The sequence below is a fragment of the Stenella coeruleoalba genome (assembly GCF_951394435.1).
Source record: "Stenella coeruleoalba genome assembly, chromosome: 20".
Taxonomy (NCBI): domain Eukaryota; kingdom Metazoa; phylum Chordata; class Mammalia; order Artiodactyla; family Delphinidae; genus Stenella; species Stenella coeruleoalba.
The window spans coordinates 46473418-46498895 of record NC_137166.1 but is presented as its reverse complement, the minus strand read 5'-3'; the positions used below and the strand labels follow the sequence as shown (position 1 = coordinate 46498895).

At 40.1% G+C, this 25478-nt stretch overlaps 1 protein-coding gene and 1 long non-coding RNA gene across 5 annotated transcripts in view; one reads left to right on the top strand and one right to left on the bottom strand.

Annotated features, from left to right (window-relative positions):
• Positions 1–21978, top strand: part of LOC307179491 — a 42787-nt gene extending 20809 nt beyond the window's left edge. The window contains exons 4-5 of one of the 2 annotated variants that reach the window (XR_013825395.1): positions 14778–14978; positions 21855–21978. This is a non-coding gene — a long non-coding RNA (uncharacterized lncRNA). Of the gene's footprint in view, positions 1–14777; positions 14979–18636; positions 18763–21854 lie in introns of those variants that run through there. The other variant, XR_013825396.1, reaches the window with a different exon arrangement.
• Positions 12211–24798, bottom strand: ZNF546 (zinc finger protein 546; the record flags this gene model as incomplete). Of its 3 annotated transcripts, XM_079908663.1 has the most annotated exons (6): positions 12211–16710; positions 17579–17674; positions 18745–18871; positions 20228–20314; positions 23918–24151; positions 24746–24798. In XM_079908663.1, the coding sequence occupies 4 exons, from the start codon at positions 20234–20236 to the stop codon at positions 14594–14596; spliced, it is 2349 nt and encodes a 782-aa protein (XP_079764789.1). In that variant the 3' UTR covers positions 12211–14593. The 3 variants fall into 3 exon arrangements, with proteins under 3 accessions (XP_079764789.1, XP_079764790.1, XP_079764788.1); XM_079908664.1 differs by lacking the exon at positions 20228–20314; XM_079908662.1 differs by lacking the exons at positions 20228–20314; positions 23918–24151; positions 24746–24798 and having other exon boundaries at positions 18745–18889.
• Between the last annotated feature and the right edge of the window lie 680 nt (positions 24799–25478).

Below are 25478 nucleotides of genomic sequence, written 5' to 3'. Positions count from 1 at the left end.
TGCTGCCCTTCAACTCCACTCCATTAGTTCTGGTGTAAACCAGTGTTCCTTCTTTTGGAGAAGAACTTTTTCTCCCCCTGGGTGATACACAAGAAGTAGCAGAGCTAGCCACTCAGCTGGGTGCATTCTGGGGAGACAGAACTGCCCCAGAATAAGTAAGGAGACAAGCAGGAGTGCCTGCTATATGTCAGATCACTGTCAGTCACTGACCACGTCACTCCATTTAGTCCTTAAAACAAAACACTATGAAGTGAGTACCACTGACCGCGTTTCAAAGAAAATAACTCCAACAGTGAATATTTACACTCAAAAGTGTCAAGCACTGTGCTCTGGACCTAACATGCATCACCTCATTTAATCCTCACTGCGACGGAGGAGGAGGTGGGAACCATCATTACCACCACTATTCTATAGGAAAGGCAGGCAGGCCCTGGGCAGTTCAATCACTTGCCCAAGTGCACGGAACGGGCAACTGCCAAGCAGAGCAGTCTGACTCCAGAGCGCTCACTCCTGCCCCCTGCACTCCGCCTTCTGTCCGCCAGTTACCGGAGAGTCAGGCAACCATTGCCCAAGTCAAGCTTGCCCAGGGTTAAATAACGATCATCTGCATTGGGCTGCATGGGAACTCGGTTTCATCAAAAGTGCTGTTACATTCACTCACAGGTGTCCACCCTACGAAAGATATTGTGCTACCAGTGTGGAGTCTGAAGACCAAAACCCACAGTTACTGGCTAAAAGGAGGATCAGTGTAGGGGAAGGATGGTCATGCAAATAGTTATAATCCAACTCACTGGAGGAAGATATTGAATCCAGTGGGGTCCTATAAACAGCTCAGTGTTTGCCTTGGAAGTCCTTTTTCACGGGGGAATTTATGCTGGAGAAAAACCAAACAAGACTGGTCATAAATCACTTAATTAAAAAAAAAAGTATTGCAGTAGAAACAGAAAAAAAGCAAAATCTCGCTCTTAACCACATAACCACATAAGGATCTTAATAGACTTTGAATTTAAGAACAAGCTTTGTAAATTATTACTGAATCTTTTTTTATCATCTTTATACGACTTTATAACCGACTCTAATTTTTACAGCTTTATAAACCGTCTCTAATTTTTAAAGCAACCATTGCTTTTCACTTACGGATTTCATCTAAAAATATTTGAAGCCTTAAAAAAAATTCAAGTATAAATATCTTTAACAGGACAAAAAAACTAACAAGTTTCATTAACACTGGAAGTGTTCTTATCTTTTTTCTCCTTGGGTGTTAAAAACTTGAGAACAGTAACTACTGTGGAATTCAAAAAACTCATTTGCTTTGAGATTGTCTTTGGCCTTCAAATCCATTTTATGGATTGAAAACTAACTTCCATTCTTAAAGGGGAAGCACATATTCTGATCTTCTGTTTTCCTCTGAAAAAGGAATTTATGTGATTTTCGACAGATGAGGCAATAGTATATTCAAAGCATAGCGACTTGAGAACACGATTTGCTTTAGGAAACTCAAAAATTTCTGTATTTCTGGAACATAAAGTTCAGGAAAGGAGATGAGACTGCGCTGAAGATAACCTTGAAGAGCCTTTTATGCTACATTAAAAAGTTGGGGGACTTCCCTGGTAGCGCAGTGGTTAAGAGTCCACCTGCCAATGCAGGGGACACGGGTTTGAGCCCTGGTCTGGGAAGATCCCACATGCTGCAGAGCAGCTAAGCCCATGCCCCACAACTACTGAGCCTGTGCTCTAGAGCCTTCATGCCACAACTAATGAAGCCTGCGTGCCACAACAACTGAAGCCGGCACCTAGAGCCCGTGCTCCGCAACAAGAGAAGCCTGTGCACGGCAATGAAGAGTAGCCCCCGCTCTCCACAACTAGAGAAAGCCCGCGCACAGCAACGGAGACCCAATGCAGCCAAAAATAATAAATAAGTAAATAATTAAATTTAAAAATAAAGTTGGAATTTCACCCTGATTGGCTGGCAGGCAGTGAAAAGGAAAAACGCTGTTTCCTCCTCTAGTCACCACTCAGCTCTTAGTACCAGTCACCAAACCTGTGGAGGTTTTTCCCACACCAAGAAATTCTCCAATTCTCTGGGGACACCAACTGCATGTCTTAGAATTCAATTCAATTCTGACACCACCTACCTGGAGTTAGCTTGAGATCCCACCCAGGTTAAGGGCTCAGTCCCGCAAGCCTAACCCCCAACTCAGATACCTATTGCAAGCAGTGGGTCTTCAGGTTACCTGCAACCTCTGTCCCACTTGGCTACAAATCGGGGGTTCCCATCACCCCCTCCTCGGGTTCGATCATGTGCTAGAACAGCTCACAGAACTCAGGAAAACAGTTTACTTACCTGTAAAAAGGATGCACCTCTGGAATGGTTGAATGGAAGAGATGCACAGGGCGAAGTGTTGGACACAGTGAAAGTTGGCGACAGCCACTGCATTACCATAAACTCGGGTGTGGTTGAAAGGGGCTTGTGAAGAATAAGACACTCTTTTCACTTTTATCGCTCTTATCGCTTAAGAAATCCAAGGGTTTTAGGGACTCTGTGTCAGGAAAGGGGACAAAAACCAAACGCATGTTTCTTAATATGAATCACAATATCACAGGCAGCTATTGAAAAAACTTCGGCAAGAGTCTGAAGTGATCGGTTATACCTATTTATAAAGTTTCTCTTGACGGCGCCCCTGAGGATGGATTGCAGAGGACCGGGAAGACCACGTGTAGTCAGCGTCGATTATGAAGTTATTGTCTCTGAGCTCCCAACCCACCCTCCTATGTTTTGCTTTGTGATGCTGAGCTGGGAAACCACATTTCTGCTTTACCAGGTGGTTCTGTTTTAGACCCTGGCAATGGGGTTTACTAGGAGGTTGCAGAAGTGGGGTGATTAACTCATCCTGGTTTTCCCAGGACTTCTCCAGTTTTAGCACTGAAAGTTCTGCTTCCTGGGAAACTCTTCCCAGGGTGCTTGGTCACCTTATGCAGAAGGGACTGACTTGCCTGCTGTTCTTGTGAGTGTTACCCAGCAACACTTCACTCTGATGGTGGTGGCAGTGGCAGCAGCAGCAGCAGTACTGTCTTCCTGTAGCAGCTGCTGAATCCAATTTGTAGTTTTCTAACTCTGGCAAAACCAGTCTCATCAGAAACAGCAGCGCCAGCTGGCTAGTGCCCCTTCTTTTGCATCTGTGTTCCCCCAGCTCTAGGTGTGGTCCCTGCTTCCTGCAGTTGCTACTTCTCTCCTATCTTAGAGCTGTAGTTCTCAGAGTGTGGTCCCCAGACCAGCAGCATCAGTATCAGCTGGGAACTTGTGAGAACTGTAAAACTCCAAGCCCCATCCCAGACCCATCAGAGACTCTGGTAGCTGTCCTCAACGGTCTGCCTTTTAACAAGTCCTCCAGGTGATTTGGCTAAGGTTTAAGAACAGCTAAGCTGCCTTAGAATTCTTTTTTTTACCCTTTCAGTTATCTAGATAACAACTTTATACCAAGTTGGCAGTTCCTTGTATTATAGTCCGTATGTTAAATTCCCTCTGTTAGAGTACCTGGTGTGGTTTCTCTCTCCTTAGTGGACCCTGACTGACTGATCCAGAGCCTGCTGCAGTAATACAAGTTAAAGATGAAGACTGTCCAAACTAGAGTATAGTGGGAGTGGGGTGGAGAAGAGGGACACACAGAAGATATTTAAAAGGTCTTGATTACTATTTGAGCAGAGGGAGGAGTCTAGGACAGCTCCCACTTTCCTGGCCTGGGTCGCAGATGGACTGTGGTGCCCGTTCACACAATACAGGCAATGTAGGAAGAGGGATGGGGTGATGGTGGTGGAGATGATTGATTTGCTTTGGGATTTGATCAGGTTCCAATAGAGATACTCAGGTGCAGGCATCCCATCAGCAGATGGCCATAGGGTCTTGGTGTGCGTCTTTGCGTTAGAATCCGTGGGATTGTGGGGACAAAGGGTAAATCGCTAGATATTGCCAAATTCTCCTCCACGGAGGCTTTACTTTTTTGCGTTCCACTAGCAAGGTGTGAGAACCCCTGTGTCCCCATGGCATTGCCAACAGAGTGTTGTCAAACGCTTGGAGTTTTGCTAATCTGATAAGTGAGAAAAAGAATCTCCGTGTGGTTTGAATTTGTGGTTTTTAAAAATTATGAGTGGGAAAAAAAAAATTATGAGTGGGGCTGAGCATATTTTTGCATATGTAGAGGACATTGGCATTTCTTTTTATGTGAACTTCTTCATGTATCTTGCCCACTTTCGATAGGTTTCTTGGTCTTTTTTGCCTCAATTTTTAGATGCTCTTTATATTTTAGGGATACTAACCCTCTGTGATATAAGTTGTAAATTTTTTTCCTTCATTTTGTCATCTGTAGTTTTTAGTTTGCACCTGGTGGGTTTATGTTTTGAACCTGCAAAAGGTTTTCATTTTTGCTTGGTCATTTGACAAAATTCTCTTTCATTGCTTCTGGATTTTTTTTTTTTTTTTTTTTTTTTTTTTTTTTTGGCAGTACGCGGGCCTCTCACTGCCATGGCGTCTCCCGTTGCGGAGCACAGGCTCCGGACGCCCAGGCTCAGCGGCCATGGCTCACGGGCCCAGCCGCTCCGCGGCATGTGGGATCTTCCCGGACCGGGGCACGAACCCGTGTCGCCTGCATTGGCAGGCGGACCCTCAACCACTGCACCACCAGGGAAGCCCCATTGCTTCTGGATTTTGATGACCAGTTTGGCAAATTTACCCTGTTCCCACATTCTCAGGTCATTAGGAGACTCACCAGTGTTTTATTATTTATGAGGTTGTATTTTTCCACTTAGTTCTTTGATATACTTCGAATTTAATCTGGTATCCAGTGTGAGGAACAGACTCAAACTTTTCTTTTTGTTTATCTAGTTGCTCTAATACCACTAAATTAAAAACTTCCCTAAAGTTCCTTCCTAAATTAAAAAGTATTATATGATCATATTAATTTCCGTAAGCAATTGTTTCTATTTCTCGATTGATCTGTTTACTTATTGATGCACCAATAACACATTGTTTTCTACGGTTTTTTTTTTTTTTTTTTTCGGTATGCGGGCCTCTCACTGCCGTGACCTCTCCCGCTGCGGAGCACAGGCTCCGGACGCACAGGCTCAGCGGCCATGGCTCACGGGCCCAGCCGCTCCGCGGCATGTGGGATCCTCCTCGACCGGGGCACGAACCCACGTCCCCTGCACCGGCAGGCGGACTCAACCACTGCGCCACCAGGGAAGCCCTATATGGTTTTTAATATCTGTTTTCTCCTCCTCCTTCTTTTCAGTTTTTCCCCCCATATTTGCCTGTTTTACTTTCAAATGAACCTTATAATCAAGTTGTCTAGCTCTAGGAAAAAACCCCAATGACATTTTTATTAGGCTTGTGATACATTTACAAATGAACTCAGGGGCAATGACCTTATAATGTTGACAGTCATTTTTGTTTCCATCCTTGGAATCCGGGCGCCATCTGGTGACCACTGTTCACAACAGCAATTATTTTCTCTAAAAAAGCTGCTCAAAGCAATAAACACTTGTCACCTCACACACACTTTCTGTGAGTCAGGTTTTGGAGGGAGGCTTATCTGAATGTTCCTGGCTCGAAGCCCTGGCTCATCCTCACTGCCAGGGCCTCACTCATCAGAAGGCTTGAATGGAGCTGGGGGAATTCCCTCCCAAGGCGGCTCAATTCCACATCTGGAAGACCAGGCTGGCTTGGTCATGTCCCTCTGCATTTCCTTGTCTTTCATGACCTTGACACTTTTAAGGAGTATTTATCAGCTCTTTTATTAAATGTCCCTAAATTTGGGTTTGTCTGATGTTTTTCATGGTTGAAATGAAGTTATACATTTTTGCCAGGAACATCACACAGATGATGCTGTGTCTTTCTCAGTGCATCATATCAGACATGTCAGTATGTCTTGTTATGGGCGATGTTGACCTTGGTCACTAGGTTAAGGCACCGTCTGCTGCACTTCTCCACTGTAAAGTTACTGTCTTTCCCTTTGCAATTAATAAGTATCTTGGGGGAGATACTTCATGACCATACAAGTCTTGATTCTCCTCAAACTTGCACCTGCTAATTTTAGCATCTGTTGGTGGATCTGGTCTGCGACAGTTGTTACTGGGGCATTTGCCTAATAGTGATTTTTCATGTCCCTTTCTCCTCTACGTCTATTAGTTGGAATTCTATTGAAAGAAACAGCTGTTCCTTCTCCCCGTTACTTATTTATTTACTTAGATCAACATGGACTCATGGATATCTGTTTTATTCTGTGGGTTAAAACCTCATATTGAGAGTCTTTTAAAGTTTTGACAGCCGGCTGGATATGAAACGGTATGCTATTATGGTTTTAATTAGAATCTTTCTGAATACTGAATTCTAATGAGGTTGGGCATCTTTGGCTCTTTCCCTTTGTGGCCTCTAGGAAATGCTTATAGCAGCTATTTTTTTTTACACTTCTTATTATTAAAAAAAAATTTCTTTTGCCCACGGCGTGTGGCTTGTGGGATCTTGGTTCTGCGACCAAGGATTGAACCCAGACCCTCAGCAGTGAGAGCATGGAGTCCTAACCACTGGACTGCTAGGGAATTCCATACACTTTTTTAAAGTTAAAAAAAAAAATTTATTGAAGTGTAGTTGATTTACAATGTTTCAGGTGTAAAGCAAAGTACAGGAAAAAAATATATATATATATTCTTTTTCAGATTCTTTTCCATTATAGGCTATTACAAGGTATTGAATGTAGTTCCCTGAGCTATACAGGTCCTTATTGTTTATCTGTTTTATATATAGTAATGTGTATCTTTTAATCCCAAATTCCTAATTTACCCACCCCACCTTTCTCCTTTGGTAACCATAAGTTTGTTTTCTATGTCAGTGAGTCTATTTCTGTTTTGTAAATAAGTTCATTTGTATCATTTTTTAGATTCCACATATAAGTGATATCATATGATATTTGTCTTTCTCTGTCTGACTTACTTTACTTAGTATGACAATCTCTAGGTCCATTCATGTTGCTGCAAATGCAATTATTTCATTCTTTTTTACAGCTGAATAATATTCCATTGTATATATGTACCACATCTTTATCCATTCATCTGTCGATGGACATTTAGTTTTCTTCCATGTCTTGGCTATTGTAAATAGTGCTTCTAGCAGCTATTTTTTATTCTTCTCTTGTCTTTCAGGTCAGGATGTCAGACTCACAGTACAGATATGAGTCTGTACTGAAATACAGGCCTGAAATACACTAGGGCTTGTCTATATGTTAAACGCAACTTCTAGGCTTCATAGTCCATCCATATGCCGATAAATCCTGTTGCAGTTTGACACTGAAATGCAGTTTGAAGTGCAAGACACGTGTGGAAGGGAGAGGGAGGCCCGAGGGTTGCGTGGATGGAGAATTTGAACTGTGATGCAGGTACAACATTGACCTTGGTTGACCCCACAAGGGGCTCTGGAGTATAGATAGCCCATTAGAGTTGTTCCCTGTTTGGCACTAATTCCTGGACCTTATATTTTTCCCCCTTTCACTTTCACTCTCCCACGAGGACTTACACTCTCCCATGAGGACTTAGTGGAGTTTTCCAGAGGTTACATGTATGGTGGTGTCATTACTCTGCCAGCTAATGGAATGTGTGCATAGTTTTTTTTTTTTTTTGGTGTGTGTATTATTTTCAATAACAGCTTTATTGAGATATAACTCACATACCATACAATTTGCCTATTTAAAGTACACTATCCAAAAGAAAAAAGTATACCATCCAGTGGTTATTAGTATGTCCTCAGAGGTATGCAACTATCAGCACAATCAATTTTAGAAACTTTTCACCTCCCCCCAAAGAAACCCCACACTCATTAGCAGTTACTTCCTGTTCCCCCGACCCCTAGCCCCTGGCAGTTACTAATCTACTTTCTTCTCTATAGATTTGCTTATTCTGAACATTTCACATAAAATGGAATCATTCAATATGTGGTCTTTTTTGACTGACTTCTTTCACTTAGCATATTTTCAAGGTTCATCCACATTGTAGTCTGTATCAATACTTCATCCTTTTTTATTGCCAGATAATATTCCATTGTATGGACAGACCACGTTATATTTATCTATTCATCAGTTGAGGGGAATCTGGATTGCTTCTACCCCTGAGCTATTATGAATAATGCTGCTATGATCATTTGTGTACAAGTTTTTATGTGGCCATATGTTTTCATTTCTCTTGAAAAAAAAATATATACTTCTGAGAGGAATTGTTGGGAATTCCTTGAGAGGAATTGTTAACTCTATGTTTAACCTTTTGAAGAACTTCTCCACTATTTTCCGAAGTGGCTGTATCATTTTACATTCCCGCTAGTGGTGTATGAGGATTCTGATTTCTCCACATCTTTGCCAATAATTACTTTCTGTCTGTTTGATTATAGCCATCCTAGTAGGTGTGAAGTGGTATCCCACTGTGGGTTTTGTTTGTTTGGTTTTGGTTTTGGTGGGGTTTTTTTGGCTGCACTGCGCAGCACATGGGATCTTAGTTCCCTGACCAGGGATGGAACCTGTGCCCCCTGCAGTGGAAGTTCAGAGTCTTAACCACTGAACCACCAGGGAAGTCCCCTCACTGTGGTTTTGATTTGTATTTCTTTCATGGCTAATGTTGAGTACTGTTCTTGTATTTTAAATATTTATCAGTTTTAATTTCTAATATAGTAAATATTGACAGACAGAACTCACATAAATAAAAGTGCATTGGGGTCCTCAATAATTTTTAAGAGTGTAAAGATAGCTTAAAGATTAGGCTATCTAATGGCACAAAGTTTAACAACGAGGAATTGGGGTTTGGATTTACCAAACCCACTTGGTTCCTGACGGTGGTATCAGATATTGACTCAACCCTGTTTAATAATCTACCCACAAACTTCAGCGGCTTCACCAAACACTTAGCTTCCTGATCACTGGACTGAGGTCAGCTGCAGTGTGTCTGATCTAGAGCGGGCTTCAGTGGGTGACTCTGCACCAGCCCCCATGTTAGCTGGGCTTGGCCCTGAGCTGTTGGTTGGATTCAGGTTTATTCTGTATGTGTTTACTCTGCAGCTCAGGCTGAAGGGGGCATAATTTCCTCAAGAGCTAGAGTGTTTAACATCACTAGAGTGTTTAAACCTTTGTGCACCTAGGTGTCTGCTAACATTCCTCCCTTGGCCAAAGCTAGCCATGAGGCCATGCCCACCATCAGCTGGGAGGGAAACTAAATTCTGCCCACTGCAGAAGTGGGAGGAGCCAATGTATGCTGGTGCCTAATCCCAACCTCAGAGATAGGGGCTCTGCATAGGGGCTCTGCACTCCAGTGTATGCACGGCTGGTTTCCTTTTCCAGTCAGAGAGCTGACTTGCATCCCTCGCAGAGTGTGTCACCGTGTAGGACACCTCCCTGTGCCTGGTCCCTGTCCCTGTATACCACATTCCTAGAGCTGGCTGAACCCAAAAGGTCACCTGCTGCCAAAGTTGTAAACTGGGGACCTGCAGGCCCACATTCTGTTTTTAAAAGCCTCACTTACTTGCCACATATCCAGATGGGTTGTTTTCACATGAAATCCCTATTTCTGTCTTAACTTGAGAAATTCTGAAATCTGACCCACATTCTCCCATGGTGACAATCGATCGAGCTGAGTAGCGATCACCAGCCTGACCTTTTCAGGTTGCCCCCGTCCCCTTCCCTCCTTATTGCCCTACACTTGCCTTTCTTCATCCATTTACCCTTTCTCTGTGTCCTTTGTGAGCATATTAAAAAAAAAAAAAGTGGTAAAATACACATTACATACAATTTTACCAGTTGCCAGCTTAACCACTGTAAAGTGTACAACTCTGTGGCATTAAGTACATTTATAATGTGGTGCAAGCATCACCACTATCTAGTTCTAGAACTTACTCATCACTCCAAATGGAAACCTGGCACCGATTAAGCATCCCTTCCCAATCCTCCTTCCTCCCAGCCCCTGGCAACCACCACTCTGCTTTCTGTCTCTATGGATTATGAACTACTATGAATTTTTTTTTTTTTCGGTACTTAGGCCTCTCACTGTTGTGGCCTCTCCCGTCGCGGAGCACAGCCTCCGGATGCGCAGGCTCAGCGGCCATGGCTCACGGGCCCAGCCGCTCCGCGGCATGTGGGATCTTCCCGGACCGGGACATGAACCCGTGTCCCCTGCATCAGCAGGCGGACTCTCAACCACTGCGCCACCAGGGAAGCCCTCCATATATGTTTTACAATCAACGTAGCACCTTCTACAAAAATGCCTGTTGGGATTTTGATTACCTTCCATTGAATGTACAGGTAAATTTCAGGAGAATTGCCTTTCATACATTTTTGGGTCTTCTCACCCATGATTATGGCATATCTTTGCATTTATTTAGGTATTCTCTAGCTTCTCTCAGCAAAACTGTATAATTTTTAAGCAGTAGTCCTGCATGCATTTTGTTAAACTTATTGCTATGTATTTTATGTTCTCTAAAAATGGAACTTTTCTCTTTTACAATTCATTTTCACTAGTTTGGTATAATATAAAAATTCAATTTTGGGGCATATATTGTCGTTGAAACTATAAATCTTTTCCACAAAGAAAACTCCAGGCTCAGATGGTTTCAATGGCAGTTTGACCCAGAATTTAAGAAAGAAATAATATGAATCTTACAATATTGCTTTCAGAATATAAAGAACACTTTCCATCTCACTCTATGACATCAACTTAACTGATAATAAAACCTGAAAAAGAGATCATAAGAAAAAAAAATTACAGATCAATATCAATAATAATCATACACACAGAAATCTCCAAAAAACAATCAGAAAATGGAATTCAGCAATATATATATATATAAAGGATAATACATCATGACAAAATGGGGCATAAGCTAGGAACACAAGGCTGGTATGACATTCTAAAATTAATCAAAGCAATTCACCACATTAAAGATGGAGGGAAACCAAAAGATCATGTCAGTAGGTGCTTTTTATGTATTTGACAAAATTCAACACTGTTCACGATAAAGCTCTCAGTAAGTTAGTAATGAAAAAATCTTTCACAATCGGATAAGGATATCTATGGAAATGAACAGCTAACATAACACTTTATGATAAAATACTGAATGCTTTTTCCCTAAGGTCAGAAACAAGGTCCATTCTGAGTGCTTCTTCAACACTGTCCTTGCCTGTGCAATAAGGCAATTGAAGGACATAAAAGGAAATGAAAATGAAAAAGGAATTATCTTTATATTGATATGTGTCTTGATTGTGTTTATAGAAAACTCTAATTTATAAAAAAAAAATAAACCCTTCTAGAACTAAGTGAATTTATAGCAAGGATATCAAATACATAGTCAATAGATAAAAATTCAACAGGGACTTCCCTGGCAGTCCAGTGATTAAGATGCTGCATTCCACTGCAGGGAGTGCAGGTTCGATCCCTGGTCAGGGAACTAAGATCCCGCATGCCAATTGACATGGCCAAAAAATAGAAAACAAAATTCAGCATATTTTAGAGACAAGTTTTTTCTAATTTTTAAAGAACAGTTAATTTGAATTCTAAAATCTTATCAAAGAAAAAGGAAACTATAATACTGCCTCACATATGATTATAGATGGAAAAATTCTAAGTAAGATATTACCAAATGTACTTCAGCAGTATGACAAAAATCACAGTATATGACCAGAATTGTTTAAAATTCAATTTTAAATAAAAACAAATCAGTGCATCAATAAATTTATATCAAGGAACTAATAAAAACAAATCAATACATCAATAAATTTAAGGTGAGAAAACATAAGATTATACCAATAAATAACAAAATGGCCTTGGACAAAATTCAGCAATCACTACCAAACAAAGTAGATATCTTCTGGTCCCCTACAAATATTGAAGGAAATTATTTAGAGGCAACAAAGAGAATTTATCTCCAAATAGAGTGAACATTATGGTAAATGATTAAATGTTGGGAAATTTCCATTAAATTCAGAGAAATTGATGACGGCTATCACCATAATATTCAATTTTGTTCTGAAGAGTCTATCTCAAAAAGAAAAGTAAATAAAGTAATAGACATAAATATTAGAAAATAAATAAAACTTATTATTACACAATGTATAACCTAGAAATCTGTCTCATAAAAATAGAATGAGTGTTCAGTAGATACATAACTAATGCTATCTTTAAGGTAGGAGAAAATAATTGCAAATGAATTATCCAGAATGCCATTCCAGTCAATTAGAAAACAAACAAACAACAGAATAATAATGGAGAAAGTCAAGAATTGGAAATTCAAAGTAAAGGAATAATGATTGGCCAAGAAACACGTTTGAAAAAATGTGCAACTGAAATTGAAATTTGTGAAAATATTTATTAAAACTTATACCTAACATAAGGCTGTAGGAATACTCAATTTGATAGGAGTCTAAGAGAACAATTTGGCAATATCTAATAGAATTGGAAGTGTATGTGACCTATGATCAATGTAGCAATATCTAACATAACTGAAAGAATATATAACGTATGAGCAGTTCTACTTCCACATGTGTAAAGAAATTCCAGCTCACAGAAACGAACAGTCACAGACAAGGATATTCACTGAAGTATATCTGAAATAGTAAAAAATTGTTAAACACTAAAAAAGAAGAGAAGGTTTAAATATGTCATGGTATGTTCATATAAAAAACTAAACCAAATGGGTTTTTAATTTTGTAGAAAGTATCAGCCCTACATTCAGAGGGCAAGCAACTGACTGCAGAGGAAGAGATGTGAGCAGCAGAGAAATACATCACACATTTCCTTTCTCAACATAGCTAAGCATCTGCCATGGTTATCTGGAGTGTCCATCTTTAGGGTCACTGTTTTTCAGTTATGGCAGCCTTGTCAGTGTGGGTTCACATCCCAAAGAAATTAGGTATTGTGAATGGGACTTCCTTAGTAAAGTTTAAGATACAGTAAGATAAACTAAGTTAAGCAAATTTTCTTTATTGTAGGCCTCTTAAGTCCTTTGCTAGCGTGATAATTAACATTTTTTTCTTGGAAGGGATTTAGTATTTAGAAGTTCATAAGTATCTCTGACCACAGAACATTTTTCAAGTACCATTAAATACTACTGTTCCCAGAAACATTCTTTTAGATATGTTGGGTTAAGGCACTGCTTATCTATCTGTAATATTACAGATATGGTACTGCTGTTACTCTCCTTCGGTGTGAAGTTATATAGTGATTAAGTAGGAGGCAGCCTTTATTCTTAGGAGTTACATGATATATATATAGAGAGGTGAAATGTTATAATGTCTATATTTATACTTAAATAACACAGCAAAAAATGTCAAAAATTATACAGAAGCAAACCAAATATGACAACGTTTTAACAATCACTGAATCTAGAGAGGGCATACAAGTGTTCCCTGTACTATTATTTTTTTCCAAATGGACAGTGGCCTTTTCATTGTTAGTTTCTCATTTATCATGAATTTGGGGCAGAAAAAGAAGACTGTAACACGTCTGCTTTGTGGATTATAAAAGAAAAAGCTTTACAGATCTCCCTGATTCTTCAAAAGCTTTCTCTCATAATCTCCATATCCATCAACTCTAGAGATTCCTTTCTCACGTTAGTTTTCAGAAATGACTTCTGAATTTTAGAAGTGAAAGTTTATTTTACTAAACTTTATCCATAATTAATTATTAATTTAAGTAAACAAAATGAAAGGTAGTGGACAGTTTTTACAAATTCTTTATATTCACAGGGTCTTCCTCTCACATGAACTTACTAATATCACTAATAATAAAATAATATTTATTGAACAGTGCTCTTCTAAAGGTTTTGTTTTTTATTAACATTTCATCCTTACAAAAGTACTATTAGGTAGGTACTATAATCACCACTTTAAAACTGAGGCACAGAAGAAATTAAGTAAAATAGAATAAAATAAAGCACAGAGGGGAGTAGTGTCTTGCCAATACCACACAGGCAGGGGTGGAATTATGAGAACTATAGTAAAGATTTGCTATGGCTGAAGTCTTTTCCCACATCTGTTACATTAACAGAATTATTTTCTGTTACAATGCTATATAAAGTGTGGTCCATGTACTGATGCTGGTCCACAGGTTGTTTGCTTCTGGTCTGCAATGATTTAAGGTACAGACACCGAGAGCAAACATTTAGAGACATTTACAGAAAAATGACAGAGCTAATTTATGTCTGTTAAGTCCAATAATAAAAAATTGGGGGTTTTCATTTTGTATGTTTGTTTTTCTTTCAGTTTCATGTATCTGGTAATCCAATTTCATTGTATCTTGTAAAAGTATTGGTCAACAACAATTTTGAGGGGGGAAGGGGTACCCTTTATCTTGGTTTGAGATGTACTGCAGCAGTATCATTCTCTAAAGTTAACCAAGGCTGGGTGATGCTGTAATTTTTCAACTCTTTAAATCAATATATATAGTATAAAACTACTGCTGTTAAGTTTTGAGCACGAAGCAAAAGGGATTCCTATATGTTCCCTAACAAGTAAAAACTTTCTTAAATCAATTATGAATTCTGTTGTTATAAAAGGCATTTTCTAAAGGCCACTGTATCTTTACATTATGAATGGGGGTTCCTCACTAATATGATTTCTCTGATGTAAAGTGAGTTGATCACTACGAATAAAGGCTTTCCCACATTCTTTACATTTATAGGGTTTCTCACCAGTATGAATTCTGTGATGTCGTGTAAGTTCTGACTTAACACTAAAGGCCTTCCCACATTCTTTACATTTATAGGGTTTCTCGCCAGTATGAATTGTGTGATGTCGAGTAAGTTCTGCTTGAAGACGAAAGGCATCCCCACATTCTTTACACCCATAAGGCTTCTCACCTGTATGAAGTCTAAAATGTTGAGTAAGATGATATCGGCGACTAAAGGTCTTTCCACATTCCTTACATTCATACGGAATCTCACCAGTGTGAATTCTTTGATGTAAGGTAAGTTGATAACTACAAATAAAAGCATCCCCACATTCATTACATATGTAGGGTTTCTCACCAGTGTGGATTCTGTGATGTTGAGTAAGATGATAGTGCCGACTAAAGGTCTTTCCACATTCTTTACATTTGTAGGGTTTCTCACCAGTATGAATTCTGTGATGTTGAGTAAGATGATTGCTACGAATAAAGGCTTTCCCACATTCCTTACATTTATAGGGTTTTTCACCAGTATGAATTCTGTGATGCTGAGTAAGTTCTGTCTGAAAGCGAAAGGCCTTTCCACATTCTTTACATACATAGGGTTTTTCACCAGTATGAATTTTATAATGTTGAGTAAGATTGTAGCGACGACTAAAAATCTTCCCACATTCCTTGCACTCATAGGTGTTCTCATTGGTGTGAATTCGCTGGTGTGAAATAAGTTGATTGCTACGAATAAAGGCCTTCCCACATTCCTTACATTCATAGGGCTTTTCACAAGTATGAATTCTGTGATGTTTGGTAAGTTCTGCTTGAAGACGAAAGGCCTTCCCACATTCTTTACATCCATAGGGTTTCTCACCAGTATGAATTCTGTAATGTTGAGTAAGATGATAGCGACTACTGAAGGTTTTCCCACATTCCTTACATTCATAGGGAATCTCACCAGTATGAACCCTCAGATGTAAAGTAAGTTGATAGCCGCAAATAAAGGCCTTCCCACATTCTTTACATTCATAGGGTTTCTCTCCAGTATGAATTCTACAATGCCTAGTAAGTTCTGTTTGGAGACGAAAGGCTTTTCTACATTCTTTACATTCATAGGGTTTCTCACCAGTATGAATTCTATGATGTCGAGTAAGTTCTGCATGAAAACTAAAGGACTTACCACATTCTTTACATACATAGGGTTTGTCACCAGTGTGAATTTTCTGATGTTGAACTAGGTATGAGCCATGACTGAAGGCCTTCCCACAGTCATTACATTTATAGGGTTTTACACCAGTATGAATTTTCTGATGTTGACTAATATGTCGTTGTACCCTAAAGGTCTTTCCACAAATCTTACATTCATAAGGCCTCTCACCAGTATGAATTCTTTGATGTTCAGTGAGCTGATAGTGAAGTCTAAAGGCCTTCCCACATTCTTTACATTCATAAGGTCTCTCCCCAGCATGAATTGTCTGATGTACTCTAAGGTCTCGAACACGACTAAAGGCCTTCCCACATTCATTACACTCATAGGGTTTCACACCAGAATGTATTCTCTGATGTTCAGTAAGATGATAATGAAGCCTAAAGGTCTTTCCACAATTGTTACATTCATAGGGTCTCTCCCCACCATGAATTGTCTGATGTACTCTAAGGTCCCCTACACGACAAAAGGCTTTCCCACATTCCTTACATTTATAGGGTCTCTCACCAGTATGAATTCTCAGATGTTGAATAAGGTATGACTGTTGTCTAAAAGCCTTCTTACATTCCTTACATTCGTATGATTTCTCTCTAGCATGAATTTTCTGATGCAGAAGAAGAGGTATATGTTTTTGGATTATCATTTGACTAGCACATCTCATTTGATGTCCTTCTTGTCTCTCAAATTCATGTTTACACTGCAAATCATTTCTGAAAATGGTATCCTCACGGATGTAAGTTTTACTTTTGTCCACTCTCTGCAACTGAAACAGATATATTTCACAAATATCCTTTTCTGGAAATAACTTCTTGGTGACATACTTAGACTCCAAATCTGGAAAAAAAACAAAAGAAAAAACCAAGAAGGAAACAAATGCTGTGATGTGATTTTTCTATGTTGGGATAGAATAAGGGATTGCATCTCATAGTCGAAATAAAAGACAAACTAAAAACAATACACATTAGATGAAAAGGTTTAGAGCAGGGGTCTGCAAACTTTTTCTGTAAAGAGCCAGAGAGTAAAAATTTTAGGCTTTGTAGGGTATGTGGTCTTTGTTGCAATTATTCAGCTCTGCTCTTATAGCTCAAAGGCAGCCATGGACAGTATGTAATTGAATAAGTGTAGGTGTACTCTATTACCACTTTATTTATGGATACTGAAATTTGAATTTCAAAAATTTTTATGTTTCACAAAATATCCTTCTTCTGATTTTTTTCAACCACTAAAAATGTAAAAACCAGTTTTAGCCTGTGAGCCACACAAAAGCAGATGGTGAACTGTTTGGCCCCTGGGCCTAAGTTTGCTGGATCCTGATTTAGAGAACTCTAAATTGTAATGCAATTTGAAAGAAGGCAAAAGACTTAATGATGTGACTCTAAAAGAGGGTAAAATAAGTGATTAGAGGAACAAGTTAAGTCAGTGGTCCTCCTACTTAGGATGGATGTAGGGGAGTTCCTTACATATACTGCTCTTCAGGCACCGACCCAGACAAGCGGAATCAAAATCTATAGAAACAAGTCCTATATATGGGAGCTCATGTTGAGAGGATTTGAATGTTTTCCCAGATTTCAGGCATTTTCCCCACAGGCCTTGGGCCTTCGAAAGGAGCTTTCCAAACAACATCTTAGGGCCATGCCTCTCCCTGACCCAAAGGGCTATAACTTGTGACGGCATCCCCCTCGCTTGATTTGTCATCACTGACCTGTGTACCAGCTTCTTGTTCCTTCTCTCATTACCGTCCAGGGCTCTTTCTCTTGCTCCAACAAAGTAATCACGTCTGGCTTAGGAGAGGAACATCCTGCTCACGGAAAAGAAATGCCACATGATTTAGAACAAACAAACAATAAACCTTAAGTTCTAAATGACTTAATTTAGACTTGGTTACATTTATATTAAATTGTAGGTCAAAATAGTATTTGATAAAATGAAAAAAGGCCATTGAAGAATACTGACATTTACATGGACTCATGGTCACAGGACTAAAGAGGCCAGATAGGGGAGGGAAAAGGTTTGCTCTGCTTTTAAAGGCAATATAGAGAGGGGTTGAGGACACAGACTCTGGAGCCCTATGGTCTGAGTTCAGATCCTCTGTCACCCACCAGCTGTTAATTCTTCTGTGTATTATGCTTTTATCAATGTCAATGGGCCTAATATTACCTACTTCATAGGGCTCTTGTAAGAATTAAATGAATTAATATATATGTAAGGGCTTGCAAGGATGCCTAACATGTAGTATTATTTTTGTTGTTGTTCTTATTATTTTTTTACATAAAAGAAAAATACTGTTTCCTAAAACACTTCCAAGTTCTTCCTCAGAATTCTTTCAATAGAAAATGCAAAATTCACAGACTAGAATTTTCAAGCACAAAGTAGGTTGAAGAGAATATGTCTTTTCTCTGATGGGATATGTTTGCTTGAATTTTAAATGGATATTGTTAACCCAGTTCACCACTATGTAAAATGTAGAGGTTGATCTGATCACAAAAACACAAAACCCTGAGACTAGCTAATCTCTTTTCAAGTGAGTCAGACATGAACACAGAGCAGCTACAGGAATTCTGAGCATACCCATTATATTGACACCTGGCTTCTCTGATAATGTCTTGGGATTCAAATCTAGGACTAACTAATTTAGAAAAACAGGCAATTATAGGAAGGGCCAGAGGGAAGAGAGAAGGTCACTGCAGGATGGAGAAGATGATGCTTAACCAAGTGCCTATTTCCAACCCAATAATGCTCAAACCATTTCTTTCAAAATAGGGGGCAGACATTCAGCTGGTGTCTTAAAACAGAGCTCTGAAATTCAACAATGGAGAAAACTGATATTCCAGAAAACAGATTGTCAGTTATTTGCACAGATATCCTTACCCAATGAGACCAAGTTGCTGTAGTTCTCCAACATCACATCCCTGTACAAGGCCCTCTGAACAGCGTCCAGGCACTCCCATTCCTCCTGGGAGAGGTCTATGGCCACGTCCCTGAATGACAAGGACATCTGAAATGACAGACCCATGTATCATAAACAACGTTTAAAATGTATCTTCAAGATGGAAAACTGCTTTGCAAGAAAGAGGCAATGATATAGCAAGCAGCAAACTGAGGTTCAAGCCCGTGATATGTAGGGAAGAATAAGAAAATCCGTGATTTCTAAAGTGGAGTGCCTATATGCTTTTAAAGAATACAGTTGGTACAAACAGAATGTCCTGTATACCATGGGATGAATGAATGAATAAAATAATCAAAGGTTCCCAATGAAATGAAATCCTATAAATAAGCACACTGCCTATCACGTGCCTGCCGTTTAAGTTCTGAATAAATGTGAGTTCCATTCTCTTTTCCCTTCAAGGAATTTTTTTCTTAAGGAATTAAAAAAAAATGAAGTAATGAATTGTTTTTCCCCAAAAGTACTCTAAAATCTCTATCTTAGAAAATAGGACGCGATTGACATTTGATTTCCTTAAAACTCAGGTTCATCATTATGCAAGAAAATGTCATAAGCATTTTTCCTTGTTATAACAAATGACAAACTCTTTAGTTAATTTATTTACCGGCTGGCTAATCGTCCATCGTGTGAATGTATCAGACTAATCCTTCTGTCATATTTAGGCATTTATTTTGGACAAGATGTCTAAGGTCTTCCCCAGTCCCATTAGCCTTTCTTCATTCCCCATAAGGGATCTGGAGGGTCTTCCTACCTGCTACCACCATCCCTCAGGAACACTTGTCTTGATCCTGAGCTGGAGGATGCTGATGTAGGATGATCCACAAAGACACTGATGTCACTAGAGACCAGCACATCCTCCTCAACCACAAAATTGACTTTTGTCCTGTTATTCATCCCTCTGGGGACCCCCGGATAGATCCCTGATATCCCCACGTGCAGGCCTCAGTCACACTCCAATCTTGCCCTATAAGTTTCTCAGGGTATGGGATCTCATCACATGCAGAACACTCAACACTAAATTCCATCTTATCAACCTGTAAAACTCAGGTCTGTGGAGTCTAATGGACCATCATCTCTGTGTCATAGAATCATGACTCTAACAAGGGAAGTTCAGATATCTCCCTCAAGCAACTTCATCCATCACTGCTCCATCAATGCTCCTGAGAGAGACTGGGCACTTGGAGAGGTGATGAGAGGTGAACACAGGTGAGAAAGAAGAGGGGCAAAGAGAAAAGAGGGGCAAAGAAGGAGGCCACTAGGCTGTATGACACCATCCTTCACTGTGATCAGAGCAACTGGGCGCAGCTTCAGCAATCAGGTTGTCTTAGGAAGGAAGTCTCAGGATAATAAAAATGATCACAGGAATTCAAAACCACGACATCTCAAGGAGGATAAACATGAACTTACATGGGCCATGGTTGTAGAACTGCAAGAACTTGTTCTCCTCTTTGGGCTTCCTCCGCTCGAAAAGCACAGAGTCCAGAGAAGCCAGGACTGGGGGAGGAACAGGAAGCTTTGAGACCAGGCGTGTCTCAAAGAAATCCCAAAATGACTTAAGTTAACATGATCCTGTTTTGCCTTCTTTCTACTTCTACCCCACAGTGCCCCACATACAAATCAGGAGAGATAAGAGGGAGCTTGGATGAAGCCAAACCCTTCCTATACCACAGGGAACCAGCTGCACAAGTGTAGATACAGAGCAGAGGCCTCCTGCATGAAGCCAGACCAGGCACTCTAGCAGAAGGGTCTCTAGTCCACCCCAATTTCTGATGACGTTATCTGTAGCTGTTCCATTAGTCTCACTTTGAATCTAACATCATTAGAAAAAAACCTGTAAGTTATGAAGTTGTGAGGTCCAACATGACAGCCACATATGGCTATTTAAATCAAATCAAAATTTTAAATTAAGTAAAATTAAATAAAATTAAAAGTTCAGTGTCTTCAGTTGCACCAGCCACATTTCATGTGCTCGATAGCTTCATGTGGCTAGTAGCTACCATTTGGAGAATGTAAATACAGAAGATATCCATCACCACAGAAAGTTCTACTGGACAGAGCTGGCATGAATCATACAGCCTAAATTCCATTTTTTACCGTAGAGTTCCTCTGAACTCAGAATAATTTGGTCAAAACCTGCCAGAGGTTGCTAGAGATATAATATCTCCTTCCTATGAATTCCCAAGGCATGTGACCTGAATTTCTCTAGTGGCTTTATTACCTCCTATCTCATGCTTATTCTGTCTACTCTGATTTTATATTATTTGCTGTATAACAAGAAACTTAAGGGACAGTAACTATGTTTCAGTGCTTGTATTCCTCTAACTACTATCATGAGATTCAGCATACTGTGAGCCCTTATGTCTGTTATTTGACCAAAATTCCATTTTTGGCAGTTTTTCTTAGCACACTAAGATACATGCACAAAATGTTTATCACATAACAACTTAGAGTAACCAACTGTTAGAAAAATAAATAGCTACAGGAGGCAACAGGTTGCATAACTTTGGGTCAGTTATGATGGCAAACTAGGCCTTATTAATGTTGGAGAAAGACATTCATGATGAATTACTGACTGATACAGGCAAATTAAAGAATTATAGGGAATTCCCTGGCGGTCCAGTGGTTGGGACTCTGAGCTTTCACTGCCGAGGGCCCAGGTTCAATCCCTGGTCAGGGAACTAAGATTCCGCAAGCAGCACAACGCGGCCAAAAAACAAAACAAAACAAAAAAGTATGTAAAATGAAGGGAGGGATTATAATGTCATTCATAAATACAGGCTCTGTTGTCAGACTTCCAGAATGTGAGTCCTAGTCTGACAACTACCAACTTTTCAGTTAGTTTATTGATAAACCAGGGATAAGAATAGCACCTACCTCCTACAGTTATCATGAAGGTTGGGATATTACATAGACACCACTTAATGACATATGATTACTAAGTAAAAGTTAGATAGTATTGTTATTAGATAAAATTATTTTCTACTTTCTTTTTTTATAGTAATATTTGAGTCTCATGCCCACTCTTTTCCTGCAGCTACCAAAGAAGAGACACCATTCTTCAACATAAAGCTAAAGTAAACAACCTAATAAGGTATTAAATGGAGAACGTTAATAAGAGGTTCAATCTTACTCTCCTGTCCTATGTAAAGATTTACATGAATATTTATAATTATTACCATCTTATTCTGTTTTCTACTATTATAAATCTGTCTTCTAAAATGTTACTTGCATTAAAAGATACTTGGATTAGAGAGGGTATTGCTATGTCCTGTGAAAGCAACTTTAAAAATCTAAAAAAAGTGTAATCTGAAGCTTATCTTATTTGATAAATTGTGCCATAATGATTACTCTGAATTGATTTATATAACACTAAAAGGGATAAATCCGGAGATGTAAATACTTGGAAGGTTTGTCAAACTAGAGGGCTTCATTGGCACTTTCCTCTTCTTTCTATATTCATGGAGGTATAAGAAACCTATGGTAGAATTACTTTTTCTAAATAGGAGTTGGGGAGTCTGTGTCCTTTGAATGTTCAATTAGAATAATTTCTGTTCCGTGCGCGCACACACACACACACACACACACACACAACTGGAGAGAAAAAAATTTTGCTAAAATAAACCTCCCCAAAAAGAATTTGAAAAAGAAGAGATACATGTATATATATAACTGAATCACTTTGCTGTACACCTGAAACTAACACATTGTTAATCAACTATACTCCAGTGTAAAATAAAAAGTTTAAAAAAAGAAATTATGAGTTTGGGTTCAAAACTTCAATTCTACTAGCTGGGATCTAAATATTTTGGAACTCGCTACAATCGGCTAAGGGAGAACTAAGAATGTCATTACCTAAGAAAAGACTTCTAGTAGAATTCTAATAAATCTGGCTCAACAAATCACTCCTCATGGAATTTCTGTTGTTTATTACTACAAGTTTTGTTGTCACTTTGATCTGAATGAGATGTTCCAAAATAAAATTCAAGCAGCATAGTATTAAAAAAAAAAAACTTCCCAAAGTATTAATAGTGGTGCTGGGGCTATTTAACTTTCTTTTTTATAAGTCCCCCATGTAATATAATTGAATAACTGATTCTTTTTGCAAAAAATGAGCATTAATTCCATAATCTTAAGTATACAATAAATCTATATCCAATTTTAAAATATTTGAAAATTCTTGGAAGCAAATCTGTTTGACATGTGTGGGAATAGTAAGGGAATCAGTGTGACCATTATAATAAAGCCTACCAATTCCTGAACATTCTTCTTCAATACAATGAGAACTTTTTACTGACAAAATTCTCCTCTGAATGGACATGTCAGGTGAGGGGCATCTGCAGACTAAATAAGAAAATTTGGGCAAAGCAGACAGAACAGTGTTTGGTTCTTTTTCTCTTTCTCCACTGAATAATCAACTGAAATATCGCTTTGGATATAACCCTTGTAAAATGTCTCTGAATTCCAATAATAGTAAATGACATTCATATAAAATTTAAAATTTGAGTATTATTGTTCATCACAATGAATATTACTTTACTCATATGTACATTTTTTTCTTTTGACAAACTCTTTATAAACATAAATCTCAACCCATTGATTCCTTGGAAGAAACCCTTGACCATGATGATACAGATTTCCACGCTCAGACTTCCATTCACATTCCTGCTCCTAAACACCTTAAAAAACAGACGCCCGTGTCATTTCCTTACTGACACCAGTCAGACTACCTCTGATCTTGCCTTACTTTTTTTTTGTTGTTGTTGTTTTTTTTTGTTTTTTTTGTTTTTTTGTTTTGTTTTGTTTTGTTTTGTTTTTTGTTTTTGCCTTACTTTTAAACTTAGGTTCTGCAGAAGATCAATGATGTGATTCCACTTAAATATTAATCTCAATAAAACAAAGTTTTAACTTTAGACTCCAGGATATATATTTCTTACTATTATAAAAAGTGAGTGAGAGAGGGCCACCTGCACGGCCCCTCATTCATTGGGAAGGAAGGCCTAGAATAGGCCACTGGACATTTCATGAAAAGAAAAGCAAATGCTTCCATGTACTAAAAACAAAGATTCATTTATGAACAAAGAGGAAGTAGAAACTCACCTGATCTGTACTTTTAGATGTGCAACAACAATTTTCCCCCCCCCTGCTCAGGATACTTCTTGGGGGAGAAAGGCAGGACTGGGGAAGAAGGAAATCATGAGACCTTCTTCAGGCCTTTCTTACAGCACAGAGAGACGGAGAAGTTCCCTCCAGGGCCACATCAGCTCCGACCTCACACATATGACCAGATGAGACAGGGAGGCTGGAACCTGTCTCTGAAATCACAGCCGATTCCTAGAATCAGAGGTATGGGAAAGCTGTGGTTCTGAAAAATGTAGCAGCACCCACAGCGCCTCCAAGTAGGAACCCCTCCCACCATTTCGAGCCATGAGTTTGTCTTGGAGACACTTTTAGCTCTAAAAGCCCCATACCAAGCCCAGGACTGTGTCTTCTTGCTTTCTGAGAATCTTCATTCTAGGGTTCAATATTTGACTTCCTCTTGGGAAAGTCTGTACAGACACCCGGGCTGTGAGGGAAGGAAGGGGAAAGCAGCAGGGGCGTGGGTCAGTCACACACACCGCTGAGCCAAGCACCAGTATCAGAATGACAACCGCGCCCACCGACAGGAGGCCCAACTTGGTTCTGGAAAGCACGCGGGAGCGCGCGCGCACACACCACACACCACACACACACACACACACAGCCTGTCACAATTAGTCACACAATCCCCCCTCTCTTCTTCTCATTCCAATACAGGCCTGAGGCTGCGGGCACGATGCGCCCTGGGCTCCTCACTCTGGGCTAAAGCTCCATCCCTTTCCCTACCCCAGACGAGTCCTGCTCCGCCTCACCTAGCACCAACTTCTCCCCAGGTTTCGACTAACTCACCCGCGGTAGCTGAAACACCCAGTACGCACGGCTAGAGGCCCTCCAGGTGGAAGTTTACACCACCCCCCTGGGGCTTCTGGGAAATGTAGTCCGCAGCCGGAAGCCGGTGGGCTGGGCTCTGAGTGCGCAGGCGCAGGCACGCTCGGGACAGAGCGACTCTAGTCCCGGAGCCGGGGACCCGCGCCCTCGCGAGGTAAGCTGAGAGAACTCACAGCGGGGACCTGTCCAGGCTGTGCGAGCCTCGACGGACCTCCAGAGTCTTGACCGCCCAGTGCGTCCGTGGGTGCCGTCCTGAAGCCGAGCACGTGCGAGGCGGATTCTGTCAAATTCTTCCCTCCGGGTAGTCCCCTCGCGTGTTTCACAGGCGTGTGGCCCTTTGTACCCGGCCTCATGAGCGTGTGTCTGTGTGTGCGCACCTGTCTGCACGCGCGCGACGCCGTGAGGGTTGCGGGGCTTCCCCGCCTCTGGCCGAGGGTGAGTTGTGTTTCTGCGTGTAATTCTTTGGGTGCGAGACGGTGTGTGCCTGCAGCGGCACCTGACAGGAGGGAGGCCACAGAAAGCAGCCTGGAGTGTGATTCGTGACCGAGCAGTGAGGCGAGAGGCGCGGTGGGAGACTGGCTGTGCCGGACTGTGACTGGGGTGGTGTGTGTGTGATGGGGTGGGTGTGCGGGGCGCTGTGTGACCGGGGCGGTTGGCGAGTGCAGCATAGCTGTGTGAACCTGAGTATCTGCGT